Below are 12,785 nucleotides of genomic sequence, written 5' to 3'. Positions count from 1 at the left end.
TGCTCAAGGGACTGGAGTTGGTGCCCATTAAGGGCCCCAGCCTATGAGCTGTGATCTAGAATGCTTAAGGTGACAGAATACAACTGCCCTTACTGCCCTTGTGACATGCCATGGGAGCAGGACAAGCCAGGCTGGCCCCATTACCCAAACAAAGCAAGCTGGAACACACATGCATGACCTCTGCAGCCCCACACTAAGCTGTGTTCAGGTTGAGGCAGCACCAAGTAAGTTATTCGTTATGTCAGTTTTTCGAGAATTGTAGTAGAAACTCTATCGAAGTACACAATGAAAAGAATGAACATCATTTCATTGTGTGGCCTTTCATTTCTATATATTTAGTGAATGTAACCAATAGACTTTTAAATTCGAGACAATTCAGAAAAAAATATTTAACGTTATTGTTTTCCAACAGTTTACTCAACTCCTTGTAAGGTTTGCTGATTTGGGGGATATAAGTTATTTTCCGATTCCTCAGGGCATGCATAAATTCAATTTCAATATAAATTGGTAAATAATAGACCACTATGATATTGCTACGTGTACTTAAGGTGAGTCATTGCTACAGTTATCAACTTCAAGGATATCTGCTATTTCAAGAAATAAGAACAAGTACACCTGTTTAACCGTCATGACTAGAAACACAACACCTGTTCCATCCACACAACCAACTTCTAAATCTTTTCAAGTGTGGATTCTTTTCACTGAACAAATATTTCTAATTCTCGAGTTATCAATGAGCATTTCAATTCTTAGAATAAATATTTTCCATTTTTGAGTTATCAATGAGAATTTCAATTCTTAGGATAAATATTTTCCATTTTTGAGTTATCAACGAGAATTTCAATTTTCAGGAGAAATATATTCCATTTCTTGGGTTATCAACGAGTTTGTTTGTTTGTTTGTATGGTGTTTTTACGTTGCATGGAACCATTGGTTGTTCAGCAACGGGACCAACGGCTTTATGTGACTTCCGAACCACGTCGAGAGTGAACTTTCTATTCTTAATTATTGGAACAATCAGCCAAGCTTGATGTAGCATAACACGGTTTACCTTCTGCTCCGCAAGTGTTTTCTTATTCACTTGAGTAGAGGGTGTATTAACACCTGAAACAAATCTTGCTTCCTTTCTGCACTTTTAGAAAATTATAAGGACAGATACCAAATGATATCTGTTTGATTATTAGGGCGATATCTTCCTTACTTTAACTTCACCGGTTCTCAGCCTTTTATTGATTTTAAATTACCCTTTACTTTTCTCTTCGAAAGTAAATAATAATTTTCATCAGTTATAATGTCCGAGAACAGTGGTAGAACAGAATGGAATGGAATATAAAATTTAGACCTAAGGCCAAACACTGGCACCTATGAGGTCATTCAGCGCTGAAAAGGAAACTGAGATGAAGTGGGTTTAAAAGGTGTTAGTGGAGGAAAACCTCGCAGCTGCACTATGAAATAATTGTTGAGAGAGGGTGGATAGCAAGATGGAAGAAAAATAATATGAATGGAGGTACGGTAAAAGGAATGAAAGGGGTTGCAGCTTAGGACCGAAGGGACGCTGCAAAGAATCTTTAACACTGCCTATAGTGCATACTATGAGGTGAACAGTGGCAGAATAATGTTGCAGTTAAATTTACCTATGTATTCTAGTATATTAGCTATGCATGGTCCTTAATCTTCATTTCATTTTCACAGTTCACGTCGGAATCAATCAGAAGCCTACTTCAAGATTAGGAGGCTTCTTCGACGATGGATAAAATCTGGAAACCTTCCTTGTGCCGTGTCTGGGTTTCATAGTTTTCAAGTAAAGATGAAACAACGCGTAAGATGATGCATTCAGTCGCGGATCTTCATCCCATCTCAAAAAAATAAGGAAAGTTTGGCGATATTATAACTTAGAATCGTAACATTTTAGAATATCTGCTTTGCTTTTTGAGCCATTTGTGCTTAATGCTTTATGCTTAACTCGTAGGAAACACCCTCAATGGTAAAGCTCACCTTATATTATGTGGTATGTTCTAAACATAAATCAGTCTTACATCTGCAAATGAGCTCTTTGGGTGTCTCTATTTTCGGTAAGTATCAGGTAAATTGTTACGTTATGTATGAAGCCGAAATCTGCGTAATCTTGTTAACGAGTATGAAAGTGTTTATCCAAAGCATGGGTTCCATAATGCCTAGAATAAATTATGTGGTCTCTCCCTTTTCAAGGTGGGAATCTAACAACCAATCCCTTCCTAAAGAATTCAACAGTTAATAATGTAATTTAGAAGCAGCAAGAAAAATCACCTTTATAATTCATGACCCTCCATTCTTTACAGAAACTCCGAGTACTATAGCCAGCACCACCGTAACACCAGTTAAAAGGCGATTCTGCGGTAAGGAAGCTCTGTACATTCTTATAATACTAATGTATTTATGTTTACTTGCACGGCTTTAAAATAAAAACAATCATACAGTAAATGAACGCTATATATTATACATATGTATATATATGCATATATGTATATTTGTGTGTACATATATATATAATATATAATATATACATATATATATATATATATATATATATATATACATATATATATATATATTATACATATATGTATATATATATATATATATATATATATATAGTATATATATATAATATATATATTTGTGTGTACACACACACGCACACACACACATATATATATATATATATATATATATATATATATATATATATATATATATATATATGATATAGATATGCTTACACAAAAGACTAATCAGTAGTACATCAGAATCATGTGGATTGGTCATCTTAGCTGTTTGTGAATCACGGTCAAAAGATATGAAAACAGATTGGAGAGCAGTAATGAGTATATTCCTTCAAGCATACTTTATTAAAAGTAATGGCTACTTCAGCAGCGTTACACTTGTAGAGATTCTTCTCTATTTTGCGAATAGCGGCTTTTTCAGTGCTACTTAAACAGGCTAGTAGAGCGCCTATAGAGGTCATGGTAAAATACAGGGTCAAAATAGGTGTATATATTTGAATTTTACAGATAAACTATGATACCATAGTCATCAAAGTCATTAACGATTTTCTCTCTCTCTCTCTCTCTCTCTCTCTCTCTCTCTCTCTCTTTCTTAAAGCGAGCTTTCGTCTGGAGCTGCCAGACATCCTCGGGCTGGGAAGCTGAGGGTGGACTGATCTTGGTGCTTGTTGTTGTTGTTGGAGTATTAAGCTGGCTTTATGCCAGCACGGGCTTTAGCTAATGTAGCAGCCCGTAGGTCATTTGAATTATTTTTTAGATGCATTGGTGATTTAAGGATATGAGGCGATCTTTTTATTTATGATTTCTATGGAATGTGCAGGTGGAATGGTATGGTTTTCAAAGGTGAAAGGAAAAGTGAATAGGCAAGGTTACAAACCCCTTTAAACCCTAAGGTACCCATTAGTAGAAGATAAAGATCGATAGTAGCGAGTCCTGGCGAGTCAGAGATAGCCAGTAATGAAATCGAAAAATTTATAGTCGTAGAAAAACGGAAAAAAAAAGCGCAACTCTATGGAGTTCAAGTACCATATTTCACTTTACGAGAAAAAAAAAAAAAAAGCAGAGAGCGTCGATCGTTTAGCAATAGGGAACGACGAAGGAAAAACGAAATATTATCAGTTTTAGAAACAGGATAACAAAAATAAGCGACAGCTTAAGCGGTAGTTAGAGTGACAGTTGAAATATTCGGTCGTTAGACGTGAGGCGGCCGAAAAACGGAGGGGAAAGGAGGATTGTTTAGTAAAAGAAAAAGCAGTTAATGCTATAAACAGCACTTTTCATGTAGCTGCGATCTTTATGTTTGAGATCTGTTATCTGAAATCTTCCTAACAGGAGGTCATCTGGGAGACTGATCTCTAGGTCCAACAGAGCGTGGACGAGCTCAGAGAACAGCTGATGACCACTGCCACTGTCGTTGTTAAAGATGGCTCTATTTAAAAAAGCCTCAAACTCCTCGTAGGTCAGCAGGAACTTTCTGATTTGATATTCTCCTACGAGGAAGTATTCGTTTCCGACGCTTGAAGTTCTGTATTCTTGTTTGCAGGTCTGAGTTTCGCTGTTTTGCTTAGCTACAAACTCCTCAGTTTGTGTTCCTGCTTCTTTATACAAAACAGGAGCTACAGTCGGTGTCTCGGTCTGCATCTCTTCTTCAACTGCGTCTTCTGTCTGGGTTCCTGCTTCGGCACGAGCAGGAATCGACGTCTTCGGCGATGCAGGGGTTAGGGGGGTAACCTGAGGGGTTGGGGAGTAGGGGGAGGAGGTAGAGGGGCGCGGAGTTTGGCGATATGGAGAGGATGAGGGGGTGGGGATGTAATGCCGGGATCGAGGAGGTTGGGAGGAAGGTTGGGTGGTTTGTGGTACAGGAGGTAGGTTCGTTCTAGGATCGAACCTGGGGTTGCTGGGAGGTTTTCCTCCTGGCGGTGATGGTTGCCGAGGTCTTGCAGGTGGAGGAGGGATGCCCTTCGCCTTCCAAATCCTCTGCAGTCTGACTGGGCATCCCTTAAACCAAGCATGATGTTGCTGGCTGCAGTTAGGGCATCGGGCAACTGTGTGGCCCTTTTCCTTGTACTTTTTCAAGCACACTTCTGTCTCGTGTTTCGCACTGCACACTCCACAGATGTGTTCTGATTTACATTCGTTCTTGTGGTGTCCATACCTCTGACACTTGAAGCATCTCAGAGGCTCTGGTACGAAGGCTTCTGTCTCGTAAGTGCCAAGAATCCCAAGGCTGACCCTGGCTGGAATTTGGCCCTTGAAGGTCGCTTCTATCTTAAGAGTTTCCTGTCCCCTCTTTTGCAGTACATCTCTTGGCTTCCATGATGTTGGGAACCTCGAGGACTCTTTCGATAGTTATGTATTTGGGGACTTTGCATATCATCCCCTTGCTTATTTTTGAAGCAGGATCAAGAAGGTGGCACAGGTTGTCTTTCCTCAGTAGTTTCAGCAGCTTTTGGTCCTTGGGAGTAATTATGAATTCTCCCCTTAAATTCGGTCTGGCTATGAGGTTGGCTTCTGGATATTTTTTCTCGAGGGCCCTGACTGCAGCATATGAAGTCTGGCCCTCGATAACAACAGCTTTGAACTTGGGAAGTGCCGGAAATTCCGCAAAACTCGCCGTATTCGGTGCCGATGTCGTAGGGAGCAGGTTATTATTGGTCGAAATCGGTGGTACAATCTTCTTCTGTTTCTTCTTCTTCTTCTTCCTTACGGTGGCGAAGCCTTGCTCGTCCTCCAAGGGCGGGTCCTCCCTGGGATTACCGGGCGACAGGGGTCTCTTAGAGGCCATACTTGTCAAAATTGTAGGTTTAAAATGACGAGAGTTACGTAACGCGCCTGTGCACGAAAATACGTAACCTGGGGATCTTGGTGCGGTGTCCGTCCTCCTTATATCTGTGGTTGACAGCAGGGGGTCTGCCCCATGCTTGTCTCCTATTGGCTGGTGGCGGTGAGTCTTGTTTTCATTGGCTGCCTGAGCCAGGTCTCAAGCCACTTTCTTCGGGCCGATGGTTGCGTTGCAGCATATCCTGCAGCCGCCTGGACCTCCTAAGCGGCGCTGTAACATTGATGGGCGTTGCGCTACGCTGTGGGACGTCACGGCTACTTTGATTTCCATCGGCTGCAGGAGTACCTCGTTCGGGGGCGTTGTCATCCATAGAGTTGTCATGATCGGTGGTGTCATTGTTGGTGGCAGGTCTTCTCATACTCGCAGGGAGGAGAAATTCTTCCTGCGTCGTATTCAGAGTAGGTTTTATTTGCTGGATGAGTAGCGCCTCCAGCAGGCGCAACCGACGGGCATCAGGGGCCTTCCCGATGATCTTCGTGTTCTTTATGATGACATCTCGGGAGATGGCCTCGTGATGTTTGGTGCGGGCGTGATTCTTTATAGCCCCCTCTTGGGCGTGGCACGAGAGTCTCTTCGACAGTCGCATGGTAGTCATACCTACGTAGGCGCCGCTGCATTCGCGGACTGGGCATGTATATTGGTACACTACATGCGTCTGCTTCAGGGGTTCTCGTACCTGTGGAGAGGGGTTATTTTTCATAATAAGATCGCGCGTCCTCCGATTCTGGTAATATATGATTAGGACGATATTCTTGGTGTCGTCAGTCGGGGATACATTATCGGAAATAATTTTCTTAATGGCGTCCTCTTCTTCACGGTAATGGGAACTCCTTCAAGAAGCAAAGATGGGACTGCTATAGAAGGCGTAAGCGCAATCAGCTTCAAATGAAGATAATCTACTAGATCAATGGTGATCCGTGAAAAATAGATAACAGCGTTCTAAACAGGGCATTTTGAATATTATAGTGTGCTATGCACCAAAGAAATACGAATCCGTATTAGCCCTCTCGTACATCCGACATAAATCCCACTTATATCCTAGGATAAGATACAAATCCGGGTATAAGTTGACCAGTCCAGATCCTTCAAATATAAGGCATCGTGCAAAAACATATAAAACTAATTTCAGTTTCAGATTTCTCTATCACAAGACAAACCCACAATGAATGCGACCTTCATATACTGGAACCCTTTAATATAAAGGACACGGTTCCAACACTAAACACCCAAATAATATAAGTTTTTTGTCGTTTAACCTTTGGTATATATTCCTCTCTGTCTTTCTTTCTTCTCTTTCTTTCTTCTCTTTCTTTCTCTCTTTTCGTTTGCAGGGTTCTAGTAAAAACTGGTATTGTTATTCTTACTACTCCTACGGTTTTAAGTGTGAGTGGTATCTTTCTCCTATCTTTATCTGTCCTATTTTAATTGCTGGTAAATCGATATTTTACTGTGACTTTTAGTAAATGTTAGTAAATAATTTCAGCCTTGAAATACGAAGTTAAATTAAAATATATATATATATATATATATATATATATATATATATATATATATATATATACGCGACAAATGGTTCTCACATTGATATATATATATATACGCCTTTTACAAATGGTTCTCACATTGTATAATATTATATATAATATATAATATATATATATATATATATATATATATATATATATATATATATATATATATATATACACGCCTTTACAAATGGTTCTCACATTGTATAATAATATATATATATATATATATATATATATATATATATATATATATATATATATATATATATATATATATATATATATATATATATATATATATATATATATAATATACACGCCTTTTACAAATGGTTCTCACATTGTATAATGTATATGTATTGTATACATATATAAAAGTATATATACATAGTATATATATATATAGTAATATATATATATATATATTATATATATGATAATAATATACGTGCCTTTTACAATATTCTCATATTGAATAATAATATATATATATATATATATATATATATATAACATACCTATATGAAAAATATATATTATATAAGGTATATAATATACCATAGTTTATACATAGTATCCACATATATAATATATATATATAAGATATATATATATAGATATATATATATATGTATATATATATAATTATAATATAGTATATATATATCATATAAATATATATATATATATGTACATAATATATATATATATATATGGACGCCTTTTACAAATATTTTCTCTATTGAATAATACATATATATATATATATATATATATATATATATATATATATATATATATATACATACGCCTTTTACAAAGGGTTCTCACATTGTATGTGTGTATGTATATATATATATATATATATATATATATATATATTCACACGCCTTTTACAAATGGTTCTCACGTTGTAACTGCCTATCTCTCAGATGGGGAGTGCGGCAGGTCTACCGTCACAGTGCCGAGGATTGTGGGTGGGCAAGAAGCAAAATTACACGAGTATCCTTGGCAGGTTAATCTGAATATAGAAGCTGATGTCTTCGCTTCTCCTGCGACCTGCGGAGCGTCTATCATCAAGAAATCATGGATATTATCAGCCGCGCATTGCTTCGTTAATCCCTATACATTCGACACGTACTCGTAAGTTGACAAAGGATACTTAGTATTAGCCTTTTCTGCATTTTGTCCGTAGGCAGGGGTGCTATCATATCACGTAATATTCCTGCTCAATGAATAACACTAGAGCGATATTTCAATAACAAATGTCATGGATAAGTCATGAATCTGGCTACCAAATTAATGTTTGTGATTAAAGTATTGCACTGAAATTCAATAACACTGATGCACGTAAAAAATCCGCATCTTCATTAAGTCGAAACATACGCATTAAATATCAGCTTATTACTATTAGAGTTAACTTTACTCAGACTAAAAAAAAAAAAAAAAAAAAAAAAAAACAGAGGTATTCAACATACATTACCACCATTGTAGTTTGGTCCGTCTCGATTTTTGATTTACTCAAGAATTACAAATTGGCTCCAAGTTCCTTTGAGAACTGGTGAGCGACGTCTTTGATACGAATGAAATTTTAAAAGGCCGACAAGTCTCGAGAATTTGTTTCTTATTCATAGCACTAAAGCTCCCCCACCCCCTCAACATTTAATTTGCAAGTTTCAATTTGTGCTTGTTCAGAGACCAGCAGGGGATATTGCTTTTATACATATTGGCATACACGACTGTTTATTCTGATGTTTCTCCTTTCACTGAAATTATAAACATTTATCTGCAATTTCTAATGATATAATCAATGTTTCACACAAGCAATAGAATCTAACATGATGCACCGCCTTAGCTTTGACGATAAAATGAACGTTAGCTGTTAATTAAACTTCTCGGTTAACACTTCTATTCTAGGCAGATATGACCGCAGGAAGAATTTGCCTGAAGGTCAACGTAACTTCATGAACAAATTTCGTTAGCCGCTGACCATTCAATGAGATATTTAAATAGGACTAATAACCGTCTTCGACGTGATGCTTTTATTTCAGAAATTTAAAAGTTGTGGCCACCTTAGCTGAACATGACACCAACAATATGACAGAAACTGAGAGCATTACAATTGCTCCAAATTATCTCTACGTTCACGATGATTATAAAACTGGACCCAACGCCGCAAATTCCGTAAGTGTATTTAGCGTGGGAAGATTCCTTTCAAAGCTGCAGGCTTGAGTTTAGAGTGAATGGTGTCATTCAAGGGGATTTGGACGTCAAATAGTATCTTTCCGCCCAAAACATTATCGTTGCTTTGCTTGACAAGCTAATCTTTGGTTTCGACAAAGCACATATTTTACCAAGCTAACCTGTTAACCTTTTTGTTGTATATGGCTGTAAGTGTGAGTAGGTATAGGTCTGGGGAACCTAATTTAGTTAATGTATTCAAATTTGATGTATATGTTACACAGCAGGGCTTGCAATCCACCATTTCGTTATTTCCATAACCTGTTTTACTGGACATCCAGTAAAAACAGTTTTGCCTTCTGAATACAAGAATTTTGAAAGATTTATTGCTTTCCTCAAGATCTGAAGTAAATCAGAGTAGTAATGGGTGTTATCATCCAGTTTTATTACCCGGAATAGAGTATATGCCTTTTAGTTTTACTTTTATGTTTTGCATGCTCTATGTTCCAAAGTTGTAGGAATCCTCTTACCATTTTGAGATGCTTCTAAAGCATGGACTGCACACCAATTTCACTGACAACAAATAAAGCTCATGAAGGAAGTATTAACTGGTATGCAGATTTTGATAACTGAAGCTACTTATGTGGAAGCAATATCATCCAATTCATCATTTTTAATACAAAGGTCTTGGCACCGCCCTTATTTGAGGAGCTCTGCTAACCTTGGCAACTGTAGCTCTTACTATGGACGCAATCTAACACAATGAACCTGAATCTCAACAGGAGGAGCATGACATCGCCCTTTTGTACTTGGGTGGAACACTTACATTCGGAACTACCGTCAAACCTCTCTGTATGCCAAGACCCGAAGACTACGTAGCGGAAAAAGAGGTCGTAGCTACTGGATGGGGCGTCACCGATTACGGTAAGTAGCTACCACGGGTTCAAGAAAAAGTTAAGTATATCTTAGTTTAACCAGACCAATGAGCTGACTAACAGCTCTCCTAGGGCTGGTCCGAAGAATTAGATATTTTTTACTTGGCTAGGAACCAATTGGTTACCTAGCAACAGGACCTACAGCTTTCTGTGGGATCCGAACCACATTATATCGAGGAATGAATTTCTATCACCAGAAATAAATTCCTCTGATTCAGCGTTAGCCGAGAATCGAACTTCGGACCACCAGATTGGTAGGCGAGCACGAAAAATAAGGACACAACACTATAACGTGAAAACAATGCTAAGAATCTGTAGACTTTCATAATCAAATAATTGATGAAAAATAGAATTAATTTCTTACTGAAAAGTGAGATATTATTCGTTTATGTGGATAACATAGATTTTTGAAACTAATATGTAATACAGAAAAATAGTGTAAAGTTGGGTCCTTTGATTTGGTCTATTGCGAGGGCGAAGTTAATTTCTCTTGATTGAAAACCCCGACAAAGAGAGAGAGAGAGAGAGAGAGAGAGAGAGAGAGAGAGAGAGAGAGAGAGAGAGAGAGAGAGAAATTGCTTTTATTGGAGACTTTCTCCGTCCCACCCCACAGTCCTGCCTAGATTTCAATTCCCTCTTCACATTAACTTGGATCTCCCAACATAAAACATATTGGTTCGGTGGTTAATATAATCCAATTTTGTCCATAACCTTTTTCCACACAACGCACGCACACACATACACACATATACATTTACAAATACACACACTATATATGTTATTTAATACGCACACACACACACACACATATATATATATATACATGGGTACTCGCACAAACTTCATATGCAAACGCACGCACACGCACACACACACAAATGTATGTATAGATATATATATATATATATATATATATATATATATATACATATATATATATATATATATATATATATATATATTTTTTTTATATATATATACATATGCATATCCACATAGATGACATGTATATCTAAGAGAATTTTTTCTTGTTGTTAACTAACGTCATATCCTCTTATCAAAATTTCAGGTGGAAATCAGTCCAACACTCTTCAAGAAGTGGGTCTGAACCTAAAATCTCCAGAGGACTGTAAGACTCTCAATGACAATGCTCCTGAAACACAATTTATAACCGACAACATGATATGCGCACTTGGCCAGAACAAAGATGCCTGTCAGGTCAGTCAACCCTCTCTCTCTCTCTCTCTCTCTCTCTCTCTCTCTCTCTCTCTCTCTCTCTCTCTCTCTCTCTCTCTCTCTCTCTCTCTCTCCTGTCAGTCATAATATGGAAACTACTATTCTTTATGGGTTGTGCTAATATGCACGAGAGAAAACCATGCCCAGTCATTGTCCACAATGTCTTCTATGTTTTTCTTAACGATGTCTCATGCGTTTACAGATTTGTTTTTATTCCACAACTAACTCTTGTCTGAAGACCATAAACACTGGTTAATTATTCATATTGAAAGGACAGGCACGAGCAGACGATTAAACACGATTTGTTAATTGTAAGGCTCATGTCATCTAATCCACGTATAAAGGTATAAAGAAACGAAATGACATAGGGGTACTGTCAGAAGAAGTGATGGAAGATTATTGGAATCAAGGACAAGAGAACCAGATGGAGAAAGATAGATATAAATACCCTAATGAAATAAGAGTAGCCACCCAAAAAATCCACGTTGAACGTGTCAAGCACTGGCGACACTTGGGTACTCAGTGAGGTGTTTTTCTAGCTCTCTGAGAACTCAATTTATCTCTGCTTCTTTTATTACCACAGGGTGACAGCGGAGGACCCCTTATCACTCTGGCCGAGGACGGGCGATGGGTCCAGCTTGGGATCGTCAGCTTTGGATACAAGTGCGCCGAACCAAACGTTCCTGGATTTTACACGAAACTTGTCAACTATGTAGACTGGATCGAGAATGTGACTCGGTCCAGTGATTGTTAAAATAGCCAACATTGTTTTAACTTTATGTATATATATATATATATAATATATATATATATATATATATATATAGATATATTGCTTATATATATATAATTGTATACATAATCCCCCCCCAAAATACGGAAAGGACTGCTGTCATCACTGTTGTTCTGCTTATCATGTTGTTGCCATTTTTCCATTTATAGCGGACAGAAATTCTTAATAATAAGAAGAAAATAGTCATAACAAAGAATTTTCAAGAAACTTTACCTCATTCCGTTGGTACTTGGGGTACCGTATTTATGAATTGAAAACATGGGTAGCTCTGTTCAATAGGGATGATTATATTTGTTTATGAAGAGTTCATTTAAATATTTTTCCTTTACTGATGGCAACTTCTGTTCTAACTGGAGCACTGCAACAGTATTCGTAATTAGGTGATATAGTGTTCGAATCCCGTTTGAGAAATCTCTCCGGCAAATGTCAGTTCACCCATCTGAATAACTTGAAATGATTTCCATATCTAAAAAAAGCTTTAATGACACGGATGTAAAATACGGAGAGCAGTTATATTATTCTTGACAATAAATTCTTTTTAAATTCAAATCGTGATTCTGATCCTTTCACACACACATACACACACACACACACACACACACACACACACACATATATATATATATATATATATATATATATATATATATATATATATATATATATGTATGTATGTATGTAGTATGTATGTATACACATACATACATACAAAGCGTGTGTGCG

The 12,785-nt window shown here is 37.3% G+C and overlaps 1 protein-coding gene across 2 annotated transcripts in view; it reads left to right on the top strand.

Annotated features, from left to right (window-relative positions):
* The window catches only part of LOC135205947 (clotting factor B-like), a 12,762-nt gene extending 721 nt beyond the window's left edge, over positions 1 to 12,041 (top strand). For both annotated transcript variants that reach the window (XM_064237137.1, XM_064237138.1), the window contains exons 2-7: positions 1,693 to 2,375; positions 7,850 to 8,060; positions 8,969 to 9,101; positions 9,881 to 10,022; positions 11,103 to 11,251; positions 11,853 to 12,041. In XM_064237137.1, the coding sequence (XP_064093207.1) occupies positions 9,015 to 9,101; positions 9,881 to 10,022; positions 11,103 to 11,251; positions 11,853 to 12,023 (549 nt within the window). In that variant the 5' untranslated portion in view covers positions 1,693 to 2,375; positions 7,850 to 8,060; positions 8,969 to 9,014 and the 3' untranslated portion in view covers positions 12,024 to 12,041. The remainder of the gene's footprint in view (positions 1 to 1,692; positions 2,376 to 7,849; positions 8,061 to 8,968; positions 9,102 to 9,880; positions 10,023 to 11,102; positions 11,252 to 11,852) is intronic.
* The last annotated feature ends 744 nt before the right edge of the window (positions 12,042 to 12,785 follow it).

Source organism: Macrobrachium nipponense, chromosome 29, assembly GCF_015104395.2.
Source record: "Macrobrachium nipponense isolate FS-2020 chromosome 29, ASM1510439v2, whole genome shotgun sequence".
In the NCBI taxonomy this organism is placed as follows: Eukaryota; Metazoa; Arthropoda; class Malacostraca; order Decapoda; family Palaemonidae; genus Macrobrachium; species Macrobrachium nipponense.
The sequence above is the reverse complement of the archived record's forward strand: the minus strand, read 5'-3'. Positions and strand labels throughout refer to the sequence as shown.